At 45.1% G+C, this 26,951-nt stretch overlaps 2 protein-coding genes across 3 annotated transcripts in view; both read right to left on the reverse strand.

Annotated features, from left to right (window-relative positions):
• On the reverse strand, nucleotides 1-16,219 carry LOC311124193 (threonine--tRNA ligase 1, cytoplasmic-like). Its single transcript, XM_084198386.1, has 18 exons — nucleotides 16,050-16,219; nucleotides 15,345-15,526; nucleotides 14,651-14,765; nucleotides 14,376-14,497; nucleotides 9,949-10,057; nucleotides 9,573-9,637; nucleotides 9,352-9,430; nucleotides 6,265-6,411; nucleotides 5,896-5,994; nucleotides 4,409-4,575; nucleotides 4,160-4,322; nucleotides 3,428-3,565; nucleotides 2,934-3,011; nucleotides 2,722-2,822; nucleotides 1,689-1,790; nucleotides 1,303-1,375; nucleotides 342-456; nucleotides 1-212 (listed from the first exon to the last, which is right to left on the reverse strand). Exons 1-18 carry the CDS (start codon nucleotides 16,131-16,133, stop codon nucleotides 70-72), a joined length of 2,082 nt encoding a protein of 693 aa, XP_084054512.1. The 5' UTR covers nucleotides 16,134-16,219; the 3' UTR covers nucleotides 1-69.
• The window catches only part of LOC311124192 (uncharacterized protein), a gene marked incomplete at its 5' end in the record, with an annotated part of 23,458 nt that continues 11,958 nt past the window's right edge, over nucleotides 15,452-26,951 (reverse strand). The window contains 6 exons of one of the 2 annotated variants that reach the window (XR_014612727.1): nucleotides 15,452-15,520; nucleotides 20,696-23,115; nucleotides 23,363-23,542; nucleotides 23,656-23,934; nucleotides 24,035-24,338; nucleotides 24,430-24,605. Coding sequence is in view for 1 of the 2 variants with exons in the window: in XM_084198385.1 (XP_084054511.1) it covers nucleotides 21,068-23,115; nucleotides 23,363-23,542; nucleotides 23,656-23,934; nucleotides 24,035-24,338; nucleotides 24,430-24,605 (2,987 nt within the window). Of the gene's footprint in view, nucleotides 15,521-18,816; nucleotides 23,116-23,362; nucleotides 23,543-23,655; nucleotides 23,935-24,034; nucleotides 24,339-24,429; nucleotides 24,606-26,951 lie in introns of those variants that run through there. The other variant, XM_084198385.1, reaches the window with a different exon arrangement.

Raw genomic sequence — 26,951 nt, forward strand, 5'->3', positions numbered from 1 at the left:
AATTAAGATATTATATTTTATTACAAAAGTACAGTGAGCAATTCTTCATCTACAACAGGTGTGTGTGTGTTAGAAGTCATCCAGGTTGCTCCGTGTGTCTCGTAGGTGTGTGAGTGATGCCAGGACCTCTTCTGTCGGTCTCCTCCCTAGCTGCTTACCCCCTCTGGTTCTCACACTTACTGTCCCACTCACACACTCCTTCTCTCCTACCACTGGACACACACACAGAACACACACGGAAAGAGAGAAATAAACAATTATTGAATTAACATGTTTACAAGCTGTGTCAGTTCATTTAGAATCTACAGTAATCTCATCCGTGATCACCCACGCACTCTTACCAAATATGTAGTTGTACTGGGCCAGCTGTGCAGAGCGGATCTTCTTATTTAAGGTGGCACCCTGGTCATCATCCACGTCAGCCATGAAGTCGGCCTCGCGGAACTGTCGGACCACCTTAACAAGAGCAAAACACACATCACTCACAGTGGTGGTAGAGTAGATAGGAACCAGGCTACGGTAGAATAACAGTAAGGACGGCACCTTTTAAATTCCACCCTGAGGGCCGAGACTCTGGTGGCTGTATTACCTGTCTATGTATCATCATGACAAACCCCAGATCACCAGTGTTGATAGACTCTCCTCCCCTGGGGCTACATATACATTACATACAGGAGGATGTATCGTCAATGTTGTGACTGCCAGGCTTTTTACAAGACAAGTCTAGAGAGAAACAGGATCCGTGTCCTGATAAAGGCCTCTGAGGCTTTAAATGTCCAACATTACATGTCTATATTACATGTCATCTGCTGGGTCTGGTCTTAGCTGCTGCTGGCTCATTAATCATGTGACAGATGTAACTTGCAGAAAATATTGATATGTGAGTAGTGGCATGTACGTACCTAGCTGTGTTTCATTGTTGGTTCCCATGTGTTAAATAAACTAAAACCTGGTCACAAAATTACCCTCAAATCAAGTCCTTCTCAGAGTGTTGATGAATGGTGTGTGGGTACAGTGTTTGGATTATCCTTCGATCTTTGAGTCACTGAGGGATACAGCTTTTGATGTGTGCTGAGTGATGTTGTGTTTGGTCGCGTGTATGGGGGTTTGATTTCAGCCTGCAGTACAGGGGCCATGTGTATCATGTGTCTGAGAGCAGGAGTGCTGATCTAGGACCAGGTTCCTCCTGTTCATGTAATCTTAAGTATTAAGATCCAAAAGGCAAAACTGACCCTAGATCAGCACTCCTACTCTGAGATGCTTGATACATACGGCCCCAGATCTAATATGATGAGTACTGACCTGTTGCGCATACGACTCACTACCGCCCCCTACAGGAATAATCATGACCTGCGCTGGAGACAACCACAGAGGCCTGAGAGAGACAGAAGGGAAAGAGAAACTGAGTGAGTAAGAGGAAGAGAAATGTGGGTAACCAAAACATTGAAACTGTATCATTTTAGATGAATGGGTCATGTGGTCCTCTGTAGCTCAGCTGGTAGAGCACGGCGCTTGTAACGCCAAGGTAGTGGGTTCGATCCCCGGGACCACCCATACACAAAAAAATAAAAAATAAAAAAATGTATGCACTGTAAGTCGCTTTGGATAAAAGCGTCTGCTAAATGGCATATTATATATTATATTATTATCAAATCACAGATGTACAAACGGACAGACACTCTTCTCACCATTTCCCCCCAAAATTCTCGGCCAATATAGCGATCATGCGTTCCAGTGATCCCAGAACAGCTCTGTGGACCATCACTGGTCTGTGGGTCTCTCCATCCCCCCTGAGAGAGAGAGCGAGAGAAGGTGAAAGAGAGCGAGGGAGAGGGAAGAGAGAGAGAGAGAGAGAGGGAAGAGAGAGGGAAGAGAGAGAGAGAAGAGAGAAGAGAGAGAAAGAGAGAAAGAGGGAGAGAGAGAAAGAGAGAGAGGAGAGAGAGGAGAGAGAGGAGAGAGAGAAAGAGGAGAGAAAGAGAGAGAGAAGGAGAGAGAGAAGGAGAGAGAGAGAGAAAGAGGGAGAGAGAGAGGAGGAGAGAAAGAGGGAGAGAGAGAAAGAGAGAAAGAAAGAGAGAGAGAGAAAAAGAGAGAGCGAGAGAGAGAGAGGGAGGGGGAGAGAGAGAGAGGGAGGGAGAGGGAAGAGAGAAATAGGGTGAGAGGGGTAGAGGAGATGGAGAGGAGGGATTTGCATGAAGAAAATAAACTGGTGCAGCATGTGCTTAATAATGAGGCTCACTTCAATCTTTTAAAGCTACAATCTGCAGTTGAAACAATAACAAAGTGGACACCCCGCCTCTGTTTCGGTCAAAAGCTAAGGGATGGCCCAGGAGAAATGTAACCACTCTGAAATTCAGAGTTATGGATGCAAGGACTGACCATCCATGATATAAACATTTGTTTTAAACATGTTTTGTGGCTATACAGTGTGTTTACATGTATGTTGTTTACAAACATTGGCGTAAAACAAGCTTATATTTGGGGTTCTGATGGGGTACGACAGTTGAACTAAGAACATGAGGCATAACATATTCTTCAAGAATCAAATTAGTCCAAAAATGGATGTAGCAACTAAGGATTCTAGCTTTAAATTCCCCTCAGTCTAATAACAATGTTTCCAACCACATGCAATCCAATTACATGTATCAGTTAGATAAGAGCAGAAGCTGCATCAGGGAACATCCCAGAACACACAGGTTAAACTGACACAGATGACTGACTCACCCCACATACTGAAGGTCAAATCTGATTGGCAGCTGGAAGTCCAATTGGATGGTGGCACACTGGTGCTGTCGACCAATGGCATCCTTGATCTGGATGTCAATCTAGGACAACAGGAAGATGTGGGAGTGTTAATAACAGGGCTCTGTTCAGGGGGGGTGCAGCGTTACACAACGTTACACAACGTTCAGACAGAAGGGTCCTGTGTAACTGACCTTTGGCCCGTAGAACGCTCCATCTCCTGGGTTGAGCTGCCAGCGCTCTCCAAACTGCTGCAGACTCCTCTCCAACTGCTGCTCAGAGAGAAAGAGACAGAGAGAGAGGTAGAGAGAGGAGAGCGGGGGGACAAGAGGGAGGGGTGGGGAGTGAAAGAGGGAAGAGGGGAAGAAAGTGGGACAGAGAAAAATGATCTTATTTCTTAATTGAGCTTCTCTTCTCTTTGTTCATTTCCTGAGCTTTTATCCACACAGGGAGAGGCAGGGAGCATAGACAGCAGCCACAGAACAGACAGGGCTTTGACTTTCTGTTACATCCACATGGCCATATATCAACACTGATTGGATAAGTGTCTCTCATTATGTGATGTCATTATGCTTACAGTAGAGGAGGCTATGTACTGTGATTTATAGCCTCACTTGTGGGACAGTAAACACACATTTACACAGCTGGCTCTGTGTTCATCTGTCTGTATGTGTGTGTCTGTGTGTACCTGCTCAGCGTGGTCCCACAGTGCAGGCTCCCCCAGGCAGGGTGTAGGTCGGGTGGAGAGGAGACAGTGGAAGGAGAATCCAAACACTCGATAAACACTCCTCACAAACTCCAAACACGCTATGATCTCCTCCTCCAACTGACAGAGACAGAGAGAGAGTGGGAGGGGGGGGATAGAGTGAAGGGAGAAAGAGAGGCAGAGGAAGGGATTGGGGGGCAGGAGTACAGCCAGATAAGGAGGACAGAGTGGTGGAGACAGAAGAATAGAGAATGTAAATACAATATTGTAAAATACATTATAAATAGACAGATGTGAAACTGGAGAGTCCAGGGGTTAAGGGTTAACTCAGAGATGAGTCCAGGGCTTTAGGGGTTAAGGGTTAACCCAGAGATTACTCCAGGGCTTTAGGGGTTAAGGGTTAACTCTGAGATGAGTGAGGAGGAACAGTTGATATATTGACTGTTCCAGTGAAGTGTTCCAGTGATTGGATTAGCCAGAGTGGAAAACAAACCTCACAATATCATGTGAATCAGTGTGTGTATAAGCGCAAGTGTGTGTGTGTGTGTGTGTGTGTATGTGGTTTAATGGGATGAGGGGATCATTGGGGGAGTCAGGGATACAATCCCACTTTCTCCCACTGTCTGCTGTCCTAGGACTTTCCGGGGTGGAAAATGTGAGACAAATATCCAAAAAGGTTCAAATGACAGGAATTGTCTTTGTGTGTGTGTGTACCTGTTCAGGAGTGCAGAAGATGTGTGCGTCGTCCTGGCAGAACCTGCGGACCCGGGTGAGACCACCCAGAGCGCCGGACAGTTCGTTCCGATGCAGAGCCCCGAAATCGGCCCAACGCAACGGGAGCTCTCTCCATGACCTTACACGCTGCTCAAACATCAGACTGAAACAGAGAGAGGTGTTTGTGAGACGTCCTGACCAACGTGTGGGGCTGAGTATGAGCGAGAACGTAAGTGTGTGTGTTCTCACCAGTGTGCAGGGCAGTTCATGGGTTTGAGTGCGTAGGTGTGTGTGTCACCGGTCACAGTGAACATGTTTTCACTGTAGTGTTCCCAGTGACCCGAACGCTCCCACAATGCAGTGCTGTATAGAGTAGGGGTCACAACCTCATTGAAGCCACGCCTCCTGTACTCAGTCTGGGGGGGGGTATGGACAGAAGAGGGGGGGGTGGACAGAAGGAAGGGAGGAGGGAGGGAGGGGGAGGAAGAGGGGTCATGGAGAAGGGGGGAGAGAAAGGGAGGAAGAGAGAGATGTAACAACTTAATTATTACAGACAGATTTATTCTATGTGTGTGTCTGAGTGTATATGTATGTGGGTGTGCTCGTGTGTTATCCATGGTTATTTGGAGAACAGACAGTCACAGTGTAGTAATTGGGGTGATTTCCTGACTACTGACCACAACAGGAGTATCCCTGAGGTTACTGTCAGGGTAAAGATGTCTGAATGAGCGGCTGTGTGTGTGTGTGTGTGTGTACGTGCAAGCGTACTTTGCTGATTGTCGTGGCCATTCTAAAATCATTTAAAAAATACTAAGAGTGTGTTTGTAAATTCACTTTGGAGTGCCAGAGCGTGCTCTGGGCGTTTGTAAATTCAGAGCGTTGTCATATTGTCCGTTTGTAAATTCAGAGTGTCTCGCTCTCGGAGCGTTCAGAGCACACACTGGATGCTCTGGCCGAGGAGTAGGGTTGATCCGAGCGTTCTGACCACACAACGGCAGTCAAGCACCCAAGCTAACTGGCTAACGTTGGCTAGCTTGCTAGCTACTTCCAGACACAAGTGAGAGGACACTCACTCTGACCATTTTACTCACCCTAGCAGAGCTGGTTAGGTTGTTTTCATGTTATCAAGAGCATTGGTGACTGTAACTGTGCTGCTGGCAACAATTTACTTACGCTTTTTTTGCCGACGCTTACTGACACAGATCATATTCGACGGGTGTTGAGCGTTCGTAAATTCATCAGTTATTCTGTGCTCTGGCACACTCAGACGAGTGCTCTGAAATCGGAGTAGATAGCCAGAGTGAATTTACGAACAACCAAAGCGAAGTTGGTAGAATGTTTGAATTTAGAATGTTTGGTTGATAAGCGTAACGGGACTCCTAATTCAAGTGAATGATTTCACCGTTCTATTCACTCTATTTCTATGCATTTAACACTATCCGATAGGCAAAATACAGATAAATAACCTTTGAAAAACTGGGCCCAGGAGACAAGTGGCTTTTTTCTGATGAAGAGATGGGAAAAACTACAAGCCATTCCGGGGGTGTTGGAGTTGGCTGCAGAGCTTCCTGTGAATCTTGGATGTATTTTGTAGAAGTAGTAGCTAATAAGATAGGATTGGTAAGTATAGTACGTTTGTGTGTATGTTACTGTCCATTTTATATTTTATATCAATACAAATAAATAATAATTCCAGCATAAAAATGGTGATGCGTCTTTGTGTGTGCGTGTGTTACCTTGATAAAGTCAGTGAGTGTGTTGTAGATGTGAGCTCCTTTAGGCAGGAAGAAGCAGCTTCCAGGACTGACGTCATTAAAGAAGAACAGCTCCTGGTCCTGGAGGCAACACATACACACGTTACCATATCAGTATACGCTCCATTTTGGAGACACCGTAGCACATGCCTCACAGTTAGCCAAGATGCTTAGCTAGCCTACTAAAATAGTTTAGTTCGCTAGTTAGCAATAGCTTCTACACTATTCTGCTAGCTACAGTAGCGCTGCCGTGCCAATAATAACCAGTCTCCAAAAAGGACGGGTGTCTCCAGTTGTTTATATTTCTATGCGTATTGGACCTAGATCTTTTTTCTTCCCTCTCCACCTCACCTTGCCGATGCGTCTGTGGTCTCTCTTCCGTGCCTCCTCCTGTTCCCTCTCCCACTCCTCCCTCTCCCTCTCTCCTGGGAAGGCCACACCCATCACACGCATCACACCTGACGAGCCAACAGGATTGGTCAACGTTACGGGAGACACCTGAACAGCGAGAGGGGGGGACAGAGAAGAAAGAGAGAGTAGCAGAAGAGAGAAATATACTGAACAAAAATATAAACGCAACATGTAAAGTGTTGGTCCCATGTTTCATGAGCTGAAATAAAAGATTCCAGAAATGTTCCATATGCACAAAAAGCTTATTTCTCTCAAATTTTGTGCACAAATTTGTTTACACCCGTTAGTGAGCATTTCTCCTTTGCCAAGATAATCCATCCACCTGACAGATGTGGCATACCACAAAGCTGATTAAACAGAATGATCATTACACAGGTGCACCTTGTGCTTGGGACAATAAAAGGCCACCCTCAAATGTGCAGTTTTGTCACACAACGCCACAGACGTATCAAGTTTTATAGGGAGCGTGCAATTGGCATGCTGACTGCAGGAATGTCCACCAGAGCTGTTGCTAGAGGATTGAATGTTCATTTCTCTACCATAAAGCAGTCTTTTTAGAGAATTTGGCAGTACGTTCACCCAGTCTCACAACTGCAGATCACGTGTATGGTGTTGATTGGGTGAGTGGTTTGCTGATGTCAACGTTGTGAACAGAGTGCCCCATGGGGGCGATAGGGTTATGGTATGGGCAAGCATAAGCTAAGGATGGACAATGAACACAACTGCATTTTATCGATAGCAATTTTAATGCACAGAGATACCGTGACGAGATCAACTCTATGCGAAGGAGATGTGTCACACCAGATAAGGACTGGTTTTCTGATCCACAGCCCTACCTTTTTTTTAAAGGTATCTGTGACCAACAGATGCATATCTGTATTCCCAGTCATGTGAAATCCATAAATTTGGGCCTAATGAATGTATTTCAATTGACTGATTTCCTTATATGAACTGTAACTCAGTAAAATCTTTGAAATTGTTACATGCTGCATTTATATTTTTGTTCAGTATATATACGGTATGTCCCGGCCATCTTTGTTCCATAGCCGCCATTTTGGAACCACTGCTCTACAGATAATGGGTAGGGGCTGCGTTTCCCCTTGGGACAATAGAGATTGACAGGATTTGACTTGGCGGGGGCAGGAAACTGGCCATTACAATCACAACATCCTGCTTCTGGTATTGTTTCAATGGCTATTGCTCTCCCAGCGTGGAAAGTGGAAATTCCATTCTGACCAGTACAACACCAGTATGGAAATTCCACTTTCCCCAGCACAACACAACAGCATGAAAGCAACTAGTAGTGCTGAGCGATTAACCAAACAGCTAATTGACCAACGTCGGTTCAATTATTTGAATTCCATTTAGTTCATAATTTCTTCTGTGAGCTCGATGCAGTTTCTCTAGAGATAAATCAGATCATGCCTGAACTGTGCGATGTAGTAGGGAGTTGTAGTTTCCAACAGGCCAATATTCTACATAGTTTAGTGCAGAAAACGTGGTAATTAACTAAAATGACCATAATCCATTGCGCACCCGCCTACTTGTCCGGTTTGTGTGGAGCAGACATAGAGAAAAGAGAGAACGGGCGATCAAGAGTGATATAGAGCAGATGCTTCGTGAGGTATCTCTACCTGAAAATCCATTATATAAGTGATTGATAGTTGGTATTCAGCAGTCATAAAAGTATGCCTTATTTACTTTGAAGAACTACTAAAATAGTGATTTTGTCACAGAGCATAGGCAGCAGCTCTATAGAGATGAGATGACTTGTAATAAAATAAAATAAATATTTTACTAAAGTAAAGTAATGTGAATAAATGATGGTTAATAAGTGATAAGCAGTAAAGGGCATTCTACCATCATAGGAATTGTATTGTGTTGTTGTTACAGCATTCAACCCACATAATGCATAGTGCATTTAATATCACAAAAACAAATACTGAAACCGAAAAGCGCAATTATTTTTGTAGAATCAAACTGAAACCGAACAGACCTCAAGCACTAATTGCTCAGCGCTAGCAAATAGGTCATGGTTGGCATCACGGGTTACCATGCTACAACTCTAACGCTTCTAGGAAAAAAACAAGCAGCGTTTTGTTCCGCTTGTCTTCAGTGTGTCATGTTGTTCTGACTTGTTAGTCTCCAGTGCATCATTTAACTGGCCAGTGACTGCCAAGTGACTGTCAATTACCAGCGCAGTCCCACTATACATTAATATCAGGAAGAGGTCAGAGTTAATGGCTATATTGCATGGTAATGTCACAGCCCATGTTACGAGTTAAACAGTAATCAGGTTTCCATTCAACCTTTTTATGCGAGTAAAGTACATATTGGATAAAACATGTCACTACAGGCCTGATGGAAACATTTCCCTGTAAACTTTCCAAATGTAGACAAAACAAAATACACTAGACAAGGTGGGATCTTTTTGTGTCTGTAAAATTAATTATGCGATATAATTAAATGGCGGTGGAAATGCTTTTATGCGCAAATATTTATATAACAACCATCATATCGAAGTAAACTTGGAGTCACGTGATGACAAGTCTGTGTGGTCCTCCCACTACGACACGTCGGGAAAGCATGCAGTTTATTAGAGTACAGATTAAATAAGTTATAATGAACTTCAGATGGTGGTGAATGCAAGGTGATGAGCTTGATGCTCCTTTCAAATAGTGTATCAAGGGTCTGATGCTTGGCTGCCGTTTACAAATCAAAATAATCTCGCTCTTTTGTCCATAATAATCTCATCATGTAAGCTATTCCCGCACTGTATCTGCCAGCTGTTGGCTACAGCACACGTGCCAATACCAGAGTGGGCACATTCGCTATATTGTTTGTGACAAAACCATCAGTAGAGATGAAAATGCGATGGAAACCCATTTATCTTGTGCTTTTTTTAATCCTGTACATTGAGTTTTACGTCCAGCGTAGTTTAGATGTCATGAGGAGAAGACAAGAACTGTATATTCCTCACTGAACTGATATACAGGCAGGGAGGCTGACACACACACACACACGTACCTGCAGCATCTTGAAGACCTTGAGGAGACCAGTGTGAGGGAGGAGAGGACCATTGCAGACTCCTATGCTGTCGCCACACCTGACCCACACACGGAACAGGAAGAGATGGACATGTCATCCTAGTATCCAGTCATTTCTCTTTAAAAACACAGACCATGACTGTAGCGTTACCATGTGGTGAGTATGTGTTGTATCAGGCTGTGAAATGTTGAGCAACAAACCTGTACACTGTGACAGTAGGACCACTCATCTGTTCTTCAATCAACTGGAGTCTCAGAGCTCTGTCCTAGATGACAGAACACACTCAGTTAGTACACACACACGCTATTGTATCACGGCCACACCCCTTGAATTAGAGACATTCCTAGATGATGACCATTACAGGCAGTGGTTAAAGACAACACATGTAAACAGTCAATTCCAGAAGCTGCTACAGGTAGGAGCCGAGCAACACACCTACATTCTAGAATACTGTGGGCCATAACTGTAATGGCAGCTAATGTCACATCTAAATGGCACCCTATTCCCTATATAGGGACACAGGATGCCATTTCAGATGCAGCCAATGACAGACAAACAGAGCCAGTGACCTCTGACCTGGAAGAGCTCTGTAACTTCCTGTGTGTTCAGCTCCAGTCTGGAGAGAGGAAGCTTCTGGCCAGCGGCCTCCTTGCATCTCTCCTCCAGCTCAGCTAGGGACAGGGCACTGGGAGAGAGACCAGGGGTTAGTACTGCTTCTCTCTCTCTGTGTGTGTCCATTTAAATTACAGGTTGTAATGCAACAAAATAGTAAAAACGCCAAGGGGGATGAATACTTTTGCAAGGCACACACACACACACACACACACACACACACACACACACACACACACACACACACACACACACACACACACACACACACACACACACACACACACACACACACACACACACACACACACACACACACACACACACACACACACACACCTTAGCCAGGTCCTCTGTAGCTCAGCTGGGAGAGCACGGCGCTTGTAACGCCAAGGTAGTGGGTTCGATCCCCGGGACCACCCATAAACAAAAAATTTATGCACGCATGACTGTAAGTCGCTTTGGATAAAAGCGTCTGCTAAATGGCATATTAAATACATTTAAACTCAGTTTTTCACAATTCCTGACATTTAATCCTAGTAAAAATTCCCTGTCTTAGGTCAGTTAGGATCACCACTTTATTTTAAGAATGTGAAATGTCAGAATAATTGTAGAGAGAATGATTTATTTCAGCTTTTATTTATTTCATCACATTCCCAGTGGGTCAGAAGTTTACATACACTCAATTAGTATTTGGTAGCACTGCCTTTAAATTGTTTAACATGGGTCAAACGTTTCGGGTAGCCTTCCACAAGCTTCCCACAATACGTTGGGTGAATTTTGGCCCATTCCTCCTGACAGAGCTGGTGTAACTGAGTCAAGTTTGTAGGCCTCCTTGCTCGCACACGCTTTTTCAGTTCTGCCCACACATTTTCTATAGGATTGAGGTCAGGGCTTTGTGATGGCCACTCCAATACCTTGACTTTGTTGTCCTTAAGCCATTTTGCCACAACTTTGGAAGTATGCTTGGGGCCATTGTCCATTTGGAAGACCCATTTGCGACCAAGCTTTAACTTCCTGACTGATATCTTGAGATGTTGCTTCAATATATCCACATAATTTTCCTTCCTCATGATGCCATCTATTTTGTGAAGTGCACCAGTCCCTCCTGCAGCAAAGCACCCCCACAGCATGATGCTGCCACCCCCGTGCTTCACGTTGGGATGGTGTTCTTTGGCTTGCAAGCACCCCCTTTTTCCTCCAAACATAACGATGGCCAAACAGTTCTATTTTTGTTTCACCAGACCAGAGGACATTTCTCCAAAAAGTACGATCTTTGTCCCCATGTGCAGTTGCAAACCGTAGTCTGGCTTTTTTATGGCGGTTTTGGAGCAGTGGCTTCTTCCTTGCTGAGCGGCCTTTCAGGTTATGTCGATATAGGACTCGTTTTACTGTGGATATAGATACTTTTGTACCTGTTTCCTCCAGCATCTTCACAAGGTCCTTTGCTGTTGTTCTGGCATTGATTTACACTTTTCGCACCAAAGTTCATTCATCTCTAGGACACAGAACAAGTCTCCTTCCTGAGCGGTATGACCACTGCGTGGTCCCATGGTGTTTATACTTGCGTACTATTGTTTGTACAGATGAACATGGTACCTTCAGGCGTTTGGAAATTGCTCCCAAGGATGAACCAGACTTGTGGAGGTCTACAATTTTTTTTCTGAGGTATTGGCTGATTTCTTTTGATTTTCCCATGATGTCAAGCAAAGAGGCACCGAGTTTGAAGGTAGGCCTTGAAATACATCCACAGGTACACCTCCAATTGACTCAAATGATGTCAATTAGCCTATCAGAAGCATCATTTTCTGGAATTTTCCAAGCTGTTTAAAGGCACAGTGAACTTAGTGTATGTAAACTTCTGACCCACTGGAATTGTGATACAGTGAATTATAAGTGAAATAATCTGTCTGTAAACAATTGTTGGAAAAATTACTTGTGTCATGCACAAAGTAGATGTCCTAACCGACTTGCCAAAACTATAGTTTGTTAACAATACATTTGTGGAGTGGTTGAAAAAACGAGTTTTAATGACTCCAACCTAAGTGTATGTAAACTTCAGACTTCAGCTGTATGTACAGTTAACACCTGTTAATTGAAATGCATTCCAGGTGACTACCTCATGAAGCTAGTTGAGAATGCCAAGAGTGTGCAAAGCTGTCATCAAGGTAAAGGGTGGCTTCTTTGAAGAATCTCAAATATAAAATATAATTAGATTTGTTTAACACTTTTTTGGTTACTACATGATTGCATATGAGTTATTTCATAGTTTTGATGTCTTCACTATTATTCTACAATGTAGAAAATAGTAAAAATAAAGAAAAACCCTGGAATGAGTAGGTGTGTCCAAACTTTTGACTGGTACTGTATGTATGTATATACAGTGGGGAGAACAAGTATTTGATACACTGCCGATTTTGCAGGTTTTCCTACTTACAAAGCATGTAGAGGTCTGTAATTTTTATCATAGGTACACTTCAACTGAGATAGACGGAATCTAAAACAAAAATCCAGAAAATCACACTGTATGATTTTTAAGTAATTAATTTGCATTTTATTGCATGACATAAGTATTTGATCACCTACCAACCAGTAAGAATTCCGGCTCTCACAGACCTGTTCATTTTTCTTTAAGAAGCCCTCCTGTTCTCCACTCATTACCTGTATTAACTGCACCTGTTTGAACTCGTTACCTGTATAAAAGACACCTGTCCACACACTCAATCAAACAGACTCCAACCTCTCCACAATGGCCAAGACCAGAGAGCTGTGTAAGGACATCATGGATACAATTGTAGACCTGCACAAGGCTGGGATGGGCTACAGGACAATAGGCAAGCAGCTTGGTGAGAAGGCAACAACTGTTGGCGCAATAATTAGAAAATGGAAGAAGTTCAAGATGACGGTCAATCACCCTCGGTCTGGGGCTCCATGCAAGATCTCACCTCGTGGGGCATCAATGATCATGAGGAAGGTGAGGGATCAGCCCAGAACTACACGGCAGGACCTGGTCAATGACCTGAAGAGAGCTGGGACCACAGTCTCAAAGAAAACCATTAGTAACACACTACGCCGTCATGGATTAAAATCCTGCAGCGCACGCAAGGCCCCCCTGCTCAAGCCAGCGCATGTCCAGGCCCGTCTGAAGTTTGCCAATGACCATCTGGATGATCCAGAGGAGGAATGGGAGAAGGTCATGTGGTCTGATGAGACAAAAATATAGCTTTTTGGTCTAAACTCCACTCGCCGTGTTTGGAGGAAGAAGAAGGATGAGTACAACCCCAACAACACCATCCCAACCGTGAAGCATAGAGGTGGAATCATCATTCTTTGGGGATGCTTTTCTGCAAAGGGAACAGGATGACTGCAACGTATTGAGGGGAGGATGGATGGGGCCATGTATCGCGAGATCTTGGCCAACAACCTCCTTCCCTCAGTAAGAGCATTGAAGATGGGTCGTGGCTGGGTCTTCCAGCATGACAACGACCCGAAACACACAGCCAGGGCAACTGAGGAGTGGCTCCGTAAGAAGCATCTCAAGGTCCTGAAGTGGCCTAGCCAGTCTCCAGACCTGAACCCAATAGAAAATCTTTGGAGGGAGCTGAAAGTCCGTATTGCCCAGCGACAGCCCCGAAACCTGAAGGATCTGGAGAAGGTCTGTATGGAGGAGTGGGCCAAAATCCCTGCTGCAGTGTGTGCAAACCTGGTCAAGACCTACAGGAAACGTATGATCTCTGTAATTGCAAACGAAGGTTTCTGTACCAAATATTAAGTACTGCTTTTCTGATGTATCAAATACTTATGTCATGCAATAAAATGCAAATTAATTACTTAAAAATCATACAATGTGATTTTCTGGATTTTTGTTTTAGATTCTGTCTCTCACAGTTGAAGTGTACCTATGATAAAAATTACAGACCTCTACATGCTTTGTAAGTAGGAAAACCTGCAAAATCGGCAGTGTATCAAATACTTGTTCTCCCCACTGTATGTATGTGTGTATGTATGTATGTATGTATGTATCCTCATTCAGACAGGTCAAAAACGTGGTGGGCGTGGGAGAGTCAGAAAGTAGGTGAGACTGTGGCCTCTTTTCAGCTCTCCTCTACCTAGCTCAGGGGAACCTACTGAGCACTAGGAGACTGGGTCAGAGGTCAAAGGTGAAGAATGAGAGGTCAGGGTCCCTGTTAGAAAACAAATGCATCCCTCCTTCCTTCCTTCCCTCCCTCCCTCAAAGTAGCTGTTCTGTCTTAAAAGAGGCGCCACACGATGAGTAGATTGTTAGTGGGGTAAAATGTATGCACGCATGACTGTAAGTCGCTTTGGATAAAAGCGTCTGCAAAATGACATATATTATTATAAATTATATGATATAGAGGGAAATGTCTTACCTGTTCTCCAGGAGGTGGTCACAGTAGAGGCCAGACTCTGACACGCCCTCTCTGCACACCTCTGCCCCAAACACCCCCTCTAACACCCCCCCCACTACACACGCTCCTGTCCTCCACACTGCCTGGGGGAGAGAGGGAGGCAGAAAGGGAGAAGATGAAAGAGATGAGCGAGAGGAGATGAGAGAGAGAAGAGGTCAACTTCTGCATCTTTGATTGCTCCACATGTAAGATCTTCTATTGGGTTAGATGATTGAGGGAATGTTCTTAGTAAGTACCTGTTTGCCCTCTGTGGTGTCGAAGCCCAGTAGCTGTAGTTCACAGTCAGCCTCCAGGGGGCGAAGCAGCTCCCACAGCTCTCCATTCACCCTGCTTACTAGAGCACCTTTCACACTGCACAGACATGGAGAGTTAGAGATAATGTCAATGTATGTTTGCTTACACCTATCCAATTTGACCAAACTCCAATCTGAAAGCAAACACAGATGGGACACATAGGTGTCCCAGGGAGTTACTAAGGCTGCGTTTAGACAGGCAGCCCAATTCTGATATTTTTTTCACTAATTGGTCTGTTGACCAATCAGATCAGCTCTGAAAAATATCTGATGTGCAAAGATCTGATGTGATTGGTCAAAAGACCAATTAGTGGAAAAAATATCAGAATTGGGCTGCCTGTTTAAACGCAGCACATGTGTTCTGAGGGATAACCAGTGCTTGACCTGGAAAGGAGCTCACTGGAGCAGAGTACCGGCACCTCAACATTTCTGCTGCTTGAGTTCCTGCACCTCTTATTGAATATTAGCTCAAAGGTATTGCCGAGTTCCTTCACCAAAATATAAACAGTACCGGCACTCAAAATAACTACCAGCAACTATTTCATTCCAAGTCAAGCACTGGGGATAACCCTTCGCTGACTTTTAGGATTCTGAATCAACACACACACACACACACACACACGTCTGAGAGGCTAACCGTGCGTTCTGGGCGATAAGTGAGGGCGTGGTCACTCCTGTGGTGCCCTTCACCGTCCTGCCATCAGCCAATCGGACGCTGAGGGCCTGTTCTGTGGTGCCGCTTGTCCTCGGCTGGCCCCGTCTCTCTCTGAGAGACTCAAACACCCGCACACGCTCAGACAGAGCAGAGGACGCCTGTATCTAGAGGCAGAGGGGAGGAGAAAGTAGGAAACAAGAGAATAGGAAAGAAGAGAGCACAGGGGTCAATATGAACAACAATACAGACAACGGGATTATACTATTACCATGTAATCCTTATAGATGCAAATCTTCGCACAATATGGAATTCATAACAAAACGTATGGTATTATGATCATACATACATTAGTAGTTGCATATTTCAGAGAGAGAGAGGACCCAATAATAAGCTTAATTGAGAACTGTCCCTTCCCACCAAACACCCCTCAAAAACCCCTTGTGGTCACACAGAGAGACACAAATTACATGACAGATTATCATGCAGTCTTGTTTGGCCGTCATAACACCTTCAGGGCTATTCATAGATCCATCCAATGGTTTGTCAGAGGACACGCCCACACCTATCATAGGAAAATGTTACGCCACTTATTTGGAGAAGGCTAGCTACACAATCCAATGATACTGTACTCAGCTGGTCAGTACAGCTACATTTCATATCAGAACACGGTTTGATAAGGTTGCACACCTTGCTATAGTGCCTCTGAGAGCGAAGCACTGCCCGAACTGACGGCCGACAGACGGGAAACCGTAACAGCACGGTCACGACCATCCTTAATTCACCGGTTTCACCGACAACTTTCCATAATCATAACATTTCACACTCGTCTCTTACGCTGCAAGCGGCCATAACACCGGAAGAATGAAGTTGATGGGGAAGAAAGGTGATTGGCCAGCAAGGGAAGAGGGCGGAAACTTGTGATGTAGTAGCAAGTGCGCGCACGTTGGTGAGCGTCAACAAAAAAAGGCGCGCTCACCGTTAATTTATACATCTCAGTGGCGCCCGCGATCCATTTCAGGCACACGAGACTAACTTCACAGCATCCATCTAAAACCGACTTGCCATGAAAATGACCAGAATCTATTTAACATAGGCATGCTCAATTCCTACATTTAGTCAAATTACGCCCAAGATCAAAAGAGTGGAGCGATCAATAAATCCATCCCAACGTGAGTAGATCACTGCATCTGTGCAGCGCCTGAACAGAATTTATCCATATCCATTCATTGATTGGCTACATGAAGAGAGGAAAAGCAGAGAATATTGTAGCTCAGAGCACAATTATTAGGTTATTACATGCACATAGCTCAAAAGTACTCGCCTATAACGTGGGGCAGAAATTAAGCTACTTTGAACAGACTTCTGGAAGGAATAGTATGAATAGCCTATTTCGTTTACATTGTTTTAATATAGAGTAGCCTATAACTAGGATTAGTTTGAGAGGCTATGTAAGAGACTAGTTGACAGTTGAGCAACATTACTGAAGTCTACTTTGAGAAGCTTTGACACTGGCATCTCAATTCGTACGTTCAAGACACCACTAAGGAGCGTATGGTTAAATGTTCAATAGGGTTTCGTTATTTCATTCCACGTAAGGTGTATTGGTTCCAAGCTCATAGTGTTTGTAGACGTCTTTGTGTATAATAGTTTTTAAATAATTTATAGTTAACTTGTAGGTAATTTTATTTTACCGATATACACGTAAATATAGTTTCATTTATTCTACATAAATGTAAATAACTGAAGTAAAATATACTTCAAAGAGTTACATAGTGTTGATGTACTAACATAAACGTCAATATGAGTTTAGAGAGAAGGGGATCTGCAAGTGACGCAGCCTGGCTCGTATAAGAGAGAACATTGAAAGAACGCTTGGTGGCGCTAGAGTAATTTAACTAGGGACTTAGGACCACCTGTGCAGTGTCACTGAAAACACAATGAAATGGGTACAGTCCATGGGTAGAATGCCCTTAGAGAGACCTTGGACCTTCTCCTCCAATACATTTGAGGAGGGGGTGAGGAGATAGGACACGAGGAATCACAGAAAGACACATTCAGTTAGAGCCCTAGAATCAGGTTACCCAAAATACTGATGACAAAATCTCATTAGGGGTAAAACTCAAAACTGATATTAGATCAGTGTCTAGGGGAAATGTCATTCTCCTTGGCTACTACATGAAATATGGGACATTATCAAGCACAATTAAATACTTGTTCACCGTCAGTATCTCATACTTGGAACCCCACCACCACACAGCTAAGAGACTTGTGTATTCTCATAGGGTGAAACCTATTTATGTTTGTATAAAGAGCATCTCAATGTCTCTCAACACATCCTTTCCTTCATCTACACTGATCTGAATTAAGTAAACCGGTGAAAGCAAATACGTTTAGCACACTTTCCCCACATTGCTTTCACCTATCAGGTCTTCTCAGAACAGTATATGTGGTAATATTACAATATTATCTCAACTAACTTTCATTAACAGGACAGGGGTAATACATGTAAAGTACTGTGCAGTGACTTTGCACTGAATACTGGGTGGGTAGGTTACAGACTTCAATGCTTTCAACGGCTCTGTGCCAGACAGTGAAATCAGAGTCAAGGTGTGTCATACATGCAGTGGACTGGTTTGGGAGGAACTATGGATGTGACAGCAAAGACATGTGGACTAGAGCTATGTGCAAGGATGTGAGCTGCACAACCAAGAAAATCAGTGTCAATCGAAAAGGTTGAATGCAGATGGGTATGGTAGATACTGTAGGATGGAATCACTTCTGTGTGCACACGTGTGTGTGTGTGTGTGTGTGGAAAACAATAAATGGTAACCCACTTCTGGGTTAGGATCTTCAGACAGTCAATAATAGAACTAAACCCACAATGGGTGTAATAGCATGGCAGTGACTACTTCAGTCTTAACCAGAGGAGGCTGGTGAGGGGAGGACAGCTCATAATAATGGATGGAATGGAGTTAATGGAATGGTATCAAACACATGGAAAACCAGGTGTTTGATACCATTCAATTTATTCCGTTCCAGCCATTACTATGAGCCCGTCCTCCCCATTTAATGTGCCACCAGCCACCACTGGTCTTAACCCATATGGTACAGTACGCTCTTCATGTCAGTGCTCTGTGGTCAATGGGAGTGGTTACTCTGCCTGTTCCGGTCACCAAATCAACCCCTAGTCCCTACTACGCACTTCACGTATATGAAAGGATTGGATAGGTGTAATACGGTAATAGCAACACCTTGACTCTGATAGGTGTAAGCCACCTCTAGCCAATGTAATCCTCCCAGATCGACAAGTGCCTAAAAGGTAAGGCCAAGGGGTTGATTATGTATTGAATATTCATAATTGCAGAGGCTGTCTTTAAAATAAAAACACATGCAGTAGGACTCCATGGAGAGTGGTTTAAACTGTAAAGAATTCATATGAAGTAAATGCCTGGCTGTATGTCTAAATTGTGACAGTCATTGGTAAACATAGTAAATCACTGAACTACAGGAAGGACCAGTGGTAGAGAGAGAGGAGAGCAGTGGCATCGGAAAGGATTGGACACTCAAAAGATTAATGATAGAACATCATTGATGATCATAACAAAAATAATAGCAATGCATCTAATCAAGAAGAGAAAAACATAACACAGCCACCCCCTTCATGACTGAATCATTACATAGTTAATGCAGACTATACACACACCATTAGATTCCTCAAATCTTAAGCATTTTCACGCAAAGGTTATTCAAACAAACATATTTCAAACTCAAGAGTACATTGAATGACAATATTATTTAAACAAACTATTCAAAGAAAATGATGAATTCTCTGAATCCATCCTGGTGGCTAGCGGTCTGTCTAACTGAGGAGAAGTCATTTAGTCTACTGTACAGCAGGGAACGCACACAAACCAAACTGACTGAGTTGATCTGGTCATTATCAGCAGTGACATAGAGAAGCATCACGTCATATATATAGTCAAAGCAAGAGTTGTAGCTTCGATTCAGACTTTATAGCAGAACACTATAAACTGATAAACTAACACTGATAGGAAATCTAGATGAGCATTTACATTGTTTTCCATTATCTTAATGAGTAATGAATGTTTGCAGATAATTCACTCATCACTTCTTCATTGGTGTTATTTGGTATTCTACCGTTCTAAATGTTGATCCAGGAAGTACAGCGTCAGAGGAAGGAAAGGAGGAAAAACAAGAGACTAAATCTAGGAAAGGTAACGAAGGGAAAAGGGAAAAAGTAACAAACAAAAAAACTTCAGGACTGGATCGAAGGAGTGCGCTGCACGTGCATAGGCAAGTATAGATATTTTACATCTGACATGAAGTTACAGCCACACAACAAAAATCACAGCAAGAAATCCAAAACAACTCAAAACAAATGAGCAGTTGGAGAGAGAAAAAATGACATTGTTTGTACTGTTATAAGTCATGTTTCAGCATTTCAATTCAGCTTTGAATAACTAGACAAAAAATATCTATCATACAACAGCAGTCATGATAACTGCTGCGACTGTTCTTACCGGTATCCATGACTGTGACTGTATCAAAGAAAGTAGTACCCTCCCCTTGGTTCGGTTGAAACTGTATTTTATTAAAGACAATACAGGTAGAGATGGCCTAGCAGAGACACAGCGGGTTCATAGTTCAAACTTCTAAAGCACCCGCCTCAACTACTGTGAGTCTCCACAACTCATCATTATCAGCTAAATGTGTCTTTACACTGGACGATTCTTCACTCTCCTCCCCTCTCTCTCCCTCAGATTGGAGAGATGGAGATGGACAGAGTGGTGTTTTGTTGGAGCAACAAGAAGCATGAACATCTGCCTCATGTGTCACTAAAGCTAAGGCTTCTTCACAATCGTGTCAATCACAAGTTAGTGAATAGCGATGCTTGTCCTCTTTACACAAACAACCAAGGTTTAATAGTCTTAACATGGCCAACTCATTCAGTCTATACATTTAAAAGCTGAGAAATATACAGAGGGAAGAGAGACTAAAGCATGGAAACCTCTAGAAGGAGAGAAACAAGGTTATTATTTACAATATGATACACTGGGAGCACGCTGGGGTTATCGTCGAGAAACTCAACAACAGCACACTGATCATAAAGTGAACACTCATTTGGATAACCACTTCCTGTTGAGAAAAATTGTTGTATTTAGGACACACTCTCAGGGAGCAACTTTCTTCCTCAAACCCCCCTCCCTCCATCCCATCCCCCCTCCCTCCTTCTCTCTCTCTGAAAGTGTTTATATCAGTTTAATCACACAATACCGGAGGTAAGTAGAATTTTAGTGAAATAGAATAACCACCTGATGTTTCTTTTTCTATTAGATCTGTTTGATTGTTGTCTCCCTTCTAGTTCACACCTCCATTATTCCCACACTGCTTTAGTGAGGGGAAGCAGAGAACACTGTCGCTCCTGGGGATTGGAGGCAGATTTGGTTTGGTTACCTATTTCATCCATAACACTGCACTAAGCTGGTACTGTATTGTGGTGAGGTGACGAGCTAGCTTGTGTGAAGGTGCGATCAGCTAAATGTAGTAAGATGAATGACTCCAGTAGGATTAACATAGTGAGGACAGACTGGGCTCATACCAGAAGGGTTCTACACATCTTCTCCCCGTGTCGGGTAGCTAGGTGTGTGGGTTGCTTACAATTCAGCTTATCGTGGGTTAACACTTCAATAGCGTGGGGGTAAGAAAGGTCTTTTGGGGGGGTAGAAGGGACCTCCTCGGCCCCCGCCGAACGGAGGGCCAGGACGCTTGCCCCCACGGAACATGGGTGGCTCTCGGTTGAGGTGCGGGTGGGCAGGGGGGCCGCGAGGGTGGAGTAGAGGTCTCTGGGGGATGGAGTTGATGGGGGGGCGCAGGAGGGATGGCGAGGGACGGCGGGGATGGTTGGGGTTGGGGTGTCGGGGCTGGGCAGGGGGGCTAGCTGGAGGGTGCTGGAGTGGAGGAGCTTGGGGACGAGGAGGCAGGGGGTCACCTGAGGGAGAGGGAGGGGAGGAGGGAGAGGGAGGAGGGAGGTTGAGGCCATCCTTGACACGGCCCAGTAAGGGAGGCGGGGCACCGGGGGTGCCGGGGCGGTGGAGAGGGGGTGCGTGGCGGGGGGCGAAATGCTCTTTGACTGTGCCGGGACGAGGCATCTTAGGGGGCTCCCCTAACAGAGAGGACATGAGGGGAGTGGGGCCACCTTTACCCCCCCTGGGTCCCCCTCCCATCCCCCCTCGGTCTCCTCCTCCGTCTGGACGGACCTGGGGAGGGAGGGGCAGCTGGCGGTCGATGGGGACTAGAACCCCGCCTACCATGACTGCCGAGGGGGGAAGGAAGTTGCGCGGGGGTGGAGGGAGCTGGGGCATGGGAGGGGGTGGAGGGCGTGGGATGGGTGGAGGAGGGGAGTTGAAGAAGGGAGGAGGGGGGTGATGGTGGAGGTGTGAGGGGGGAGGACCCTGGGGGTTCTCCCCATGGTAGGGGGGCATCTGGAACTGGGGTGGGGGGCCGTGCGGATGAGGGTGGGGGTGAGGAGGTTGATTAGAATGAGGAGGAAGGTGGTGGTGTGGGGGCGGGGGAGGCATGGTGGGGGAAGTAATGTCGTCAGAGCCGCCCTGATGGGAAGGTGAGGGGGGCTGCGCATCCAGGTACCCTTCCTCCTCGTACCACATCCCTCCACCTGGCCTTCCCCCTTCCCCTCCACCCCCGCGACGCAGCCCTTGGCCAATCACGCGGATGCTCTCCACCGTCTGGATGCGCTCTCCGGTTGGCTGGCGGTTTGAGAAGCCCCCCAGTGATTGGAAAGGTGCTCCCTCGGTGCAAGGCGACACCAGCGTCTCGATACGGTGGTACTGCCCTCCCTCCCCGTCAGATGAGCCCCCACCATCCTCTCCTCCCCTCTTTCCCTTTTCATCCCTCGTTCCACTCATTCCTCCCTCCTCTGACCCGCTGCTGGTCTTGCGGGAACCTACGGACGCTCTCCTCTCTCCGCCGACTGATCTGTCGTTCCCGTGACTCTTCCCCTGACTGTTCTGACCATCCTTCTTGACCTTGCTGCTTCCCAGTGATGAAGAGCTAGTCTTCCTCTTCAAATCTTCCTCCTTCAGCTTGGCGGCCTTCTTCCCCACTCCGTAACCTTGGAAACGAGAAGAGGAAGAGAGGAAGTCCCTGTCGCTGCTGCTTCCTGTTGGGGTGATGACGGCGTCCCAAGGGTCACTGCGGTAGGCTGTGGGTGAAAGATTGTGACCTACGGATGACCCTAAGCTCTTGGGGTCACTGTTGAGGCCAAGGGGGTCGGAGGAGACACCCCCTGGTGTGTCCATGATTTCGTCCTGGGTGGGGGTGCCCCCGCTCTCATCCCTGACGGGGGTCCCGTCTACCCCGTCTCCCCCCAGCAGAGGGCTCCCATCCCCCAGGCCCAGACTGAACCCTGGGTTCCCCTGGAGGAAACGGTTGATCTTAGACTCTAGGCTGGGAGGAGAAACAGAGTGGCTAGGGAGAGTGGGAGGAGGAGGAGGAGGAGGGGGAGGGGGAGGAGAGGCCTCTCGGTTTTTCTCCCAGTCCCTGGCTCCTCTGCTCTTCTCAGGTGTGTCTCGTTTGAGGCTGTTGGTCAGGGGGGGTTTGGTGTTGCTGGGAGTGGTGGGTGTGGGGGGGCCCTTGGCTGCTGAGGAGTCTGGGGAGGCATGGGAGGAGGGGGCAGAGGAGGAGGAGCTACCAGACCTCAGCAGAGAGGACAGACCTGAGGAGAGAGAAGAGAAGATGGAGGGAAACAAAGATATGTGGGGAGAGAGAGAGAGAGAAAGAAAGAGAGAGAGAGAGTGGGTGGTTGGAGATAATTACACCAGCAGATACAAAAGTTACACAACATAACAAGTGCCCCCCAAAATGAGCTGAAACAATTCCAACAGAAGCCTTGCATTTCCCATCTCAAAGTCTATCTTATCTGTTTGTTTGTTTGTTTGTTTGTTTGTTTGTGTGTGTCTCACCCTGTGTGTGGGTCTTTGACAGGGCGTTGAGGATGCCTTCAGGGGTGACGTTCACTCTGGACAGGATGCTGGCCAGGGCTGGGCTAGGAGGGGTGGGGCCAACTGGGGTTTTAGAGGAAGATGATTGGCCAGAGGGGGTGGTGGGAGTTCCAGGGGAGGGGCGAGACACAGGGCTGGCTGCTGAGGGAGACAAATGTAGAGAGAGAGAGAGAGGGAACAATCTTATAATTTCTGTACCAGCGTGTCACAGTATCAATATATTAATTCAGCTTATCTTGCAGACACACACACACCTGTGTTCTTCATGGCTGATGTGATACTGCTCAGTATGGAGCTGATCTTGCCCAGGTCCACGTTGGCCAGGTTCATTCCCAGAGGAGCAGTCGGACCGCTAGGACCACTCACGCCCGCGCTCGTAGGGGTGCTGGGGGTCACCGGGGTGGGGGTAGAGGGGGCTGCCTTTTTGAGAGGGGAGTCAGTGGAGGTTCGAATGGGTATGACAGGGGCGGGTTTCGCTGCAGTCTTGGAGCTGGTCGCCTTGGAAACAGTGGCTGATGATGACTGCTTCTCAGCTGATTGAAACACAGGGGGTTAAAGTGTTAGTTCATTTTTATTTTGACAAGGTTTAGTCTAATTGAGATTTCCCTACAGGCCCTACTACCATCTCCTCACCTGTGTTGGCTGTCTCCATCTCCTCCTCAGACAGATCCATGTCCTCCACATCTCTGTTGTCCCCCGCTCTCACCACTCCCATGTCCCTCTCGTCCATGGCACTCCCATCTAAGTCCGGGTCAAAGCCCAGCCTCCCCCCTCGGCCTCCCCCAAGCCCCAGGAAGGGGGAGTCAGAGCCGGTGGGTGAGGGAGCGTCCTCAGAGGGGGAGGGGATGGGGGAGTCCTCGGAACCGGGTAGGGAGGACTTGAGGGCGTCCAGTTTACGTTTGAGGTTGACCACGCGGTTGGCAAAGGTTTTGTAGGCCTTGAAAATTAGAACGATTTATTAGGTGTTTATTAGATTGTTTATTTGATTGATGATGATCAGATTAACTGAATGACTGGTTGATACTCACGCTGGCCACGATCTTGACTTCCTTGTACTGCATCTCATAGAAGACGTCTGCGTTTCCCAGAGCCTCCAGCAGAGGGGGCCCTACAGGCATCTGGTTCTCCAGGAAACTGACAAACTCCTGCAGCTTCTGGCTGCCCTCTTCAAAGTCCTTGGCAAACTTGTTCCCTCCGGCCTTGTCTGGGGTAGAGATGGATGGAGGACAAGAGTTAAATAAGTAATTTAAACAAGAGGACACAGGATGTGATAAGGTCAGGACATGGTATGACTACGGCTGTCATTACATTTTGTCAGCCATTAACTGTCATGCAAATAACTGCTGGTCTCACAGTAATTGATCGTTAATTAACAAACACATATAGCAGCTCCGGGCTTCCACGCATAGCCTACAAGCCACTGATGCAGACCTTTGGAACATCTATATTTTAAAGTCTAATAAATCCATTTCATACTGTATAGCCTACACCATCACAAATTCATTAGGCTATTTACAGTATTTTAATAATAACATAATAATATGCCATTTAGCAGACGCTTTTATCCAAAGCGACTTACAGTCATGTGTGCATACATTTTTACGTATGGGTGGTCCCGGGGATCGAACCCACTACCCTGGCGTTACAAGCGCCATGCTCTACCAATTGAGCTACAGATGACATTTTAGGCAGGTCTAAAGAAACATTATGATATGAAGAAAATGTAGCCTATTTCAGAAGAACAGAATACATATTCTGAGTCATCCTTATGTTAGGCCCTGATCTGGCTATGCCATATGGCTGTGGGCTACACTGGTTAATTTGGCAGACAATTTGCTTATAATTCCTGTGGCATTCTTTAATAGTAAGAAGCAGTGGTTGGAACCGGTTCAGGGAATAGAACCAAAAAATAACAAAACATTTAAAGAAATAGAAACAGAACCTGGAACGAAAGTGATCCATACTGTTCCGGAACAGAACTGTCATTTTTTTTTTCAATTTAAAGTTTTATTAAGTTTTCAATCAACCAACCAAACACATTCCACATTCACAGATGTGAATTAATTTAAAAAAAAAATAATAATAATAATAAAAAATTGTTTTATATATGTATATATATATACATACATATATATACATACATACATACATACATACATACATACATACATACATACACACACAAATAATAATTATAACAAAATTTAAATTATAGAACTTGCAGCAGCACTATCAAGGTTCTTATTAGCTATTTCCAGCCTTAGCTGAGATGACGAGCCAATAATTAGTTTTTAGGTTTTACAGCACCTTACACAACACGCATCTGCCCATCTCCCTGATTCCCCCATTCACTCTGTCCAATTTGAAATATAGTTGAGTAGTGGAGACCAGAGTCTATCAAACTTGGGCTGTCTCTTGTGGAGGTCATAAGAGAACTGTCATTTTAAAAGCATGGGAACCTGTTAATAATGTTATTTTACGTTCCAGGCATTTTTTTTCTAGTCCACAACAAAGCGCCTATGCAAAGCCCTCACTCTGTCACTCAGAAACGTATTCATGTCTGCCTGCAAGCTGAAAATCTTTGCCTGTGCGTGTTTAGGCTACCTGCCCCTCCCCCCTCCGAAGCATAGGCTACTGTACTGACATTACAAGCTTGATTCAGAAGATAGGGAGAGAGATTTTTAATTAGCTAGAGAAGAATGGATGAACTTTTTCAATGCTAGTTAAGGATACATAAGGCCTAGTTATCACGTTTCACGATTGGATTTATTAACTACAAAAAGGTTAGACGTGTTTTTAATTCTGGTGCTGCTCTGCACACACAAGCTTGTTAGCTAGCTAGCTCAAGCTTGTTAGTTAGCTTACTCGCTCAAAGGACATTCAAAATTCCTCCATAGAAGCATAATTCTGTGGACCTAATTCAGTTAATGCATGTCAAAAGACGCCCGGCGCTTCAAGCCTCCTCCTCAACCCTCTCGCTCTCTCCCTACCAACAACATTTGTCACATATTGCGCCATAATTTAGGCTACACTTGTCTGTCCATCAAACATGTAAACAACTAGCTCGCCTGTTCTATCCGTACTGATGGGTGAAGTCATTTCATCAGCTAGATGTAAAGAACGGTTGATTTCACAGGTAAAAAAAGGAACATAAAAAGGAACGATATACACCAGTATTTTTTGGGTTCGACCCGGTTCTTTATTTTGCTGGTCAGAAAAGAGCGGAATGAAACAAAAAAATAATTGTGGTTCTGTTCAGAACGAAACGATTGGAAAATAATTTTGGTTCCAACCCCTGGTAAGAAGAATACAACTGAACATAGCTGAAAAATAGAAAGGATCTTTTTCCCAAGCTATTTGAAACAGGTCCTCCTATATGTTTAATTCAGAGTTAGTTATGCAACTTTAGTTGTGATACAAAAGTTTGCTAAAAGTTTGATTTCTAATACATTTTAAGGCTGCATGATGAGACTAATGACGATTTGGGAAAAAAAGTAACATGAAAGACATGCGCTCCGCTCTGTTTCTTGCGCAGGCTGCACACACTTCA

Source organism: Coregonus lavaretus, assembly GCF_964263955.1.
Source record: "Coregonus lavaretus genome assembly, contig: HAP1_SCAFFOLD_2360, whole genome shotgun sequence".
Lineage (NCBI taxonomy): Eukaryota > Metazoa > Chordata > Actinopteri > Salmoniformes > Salmonidae > Coregonus > Coregonus lavaretus.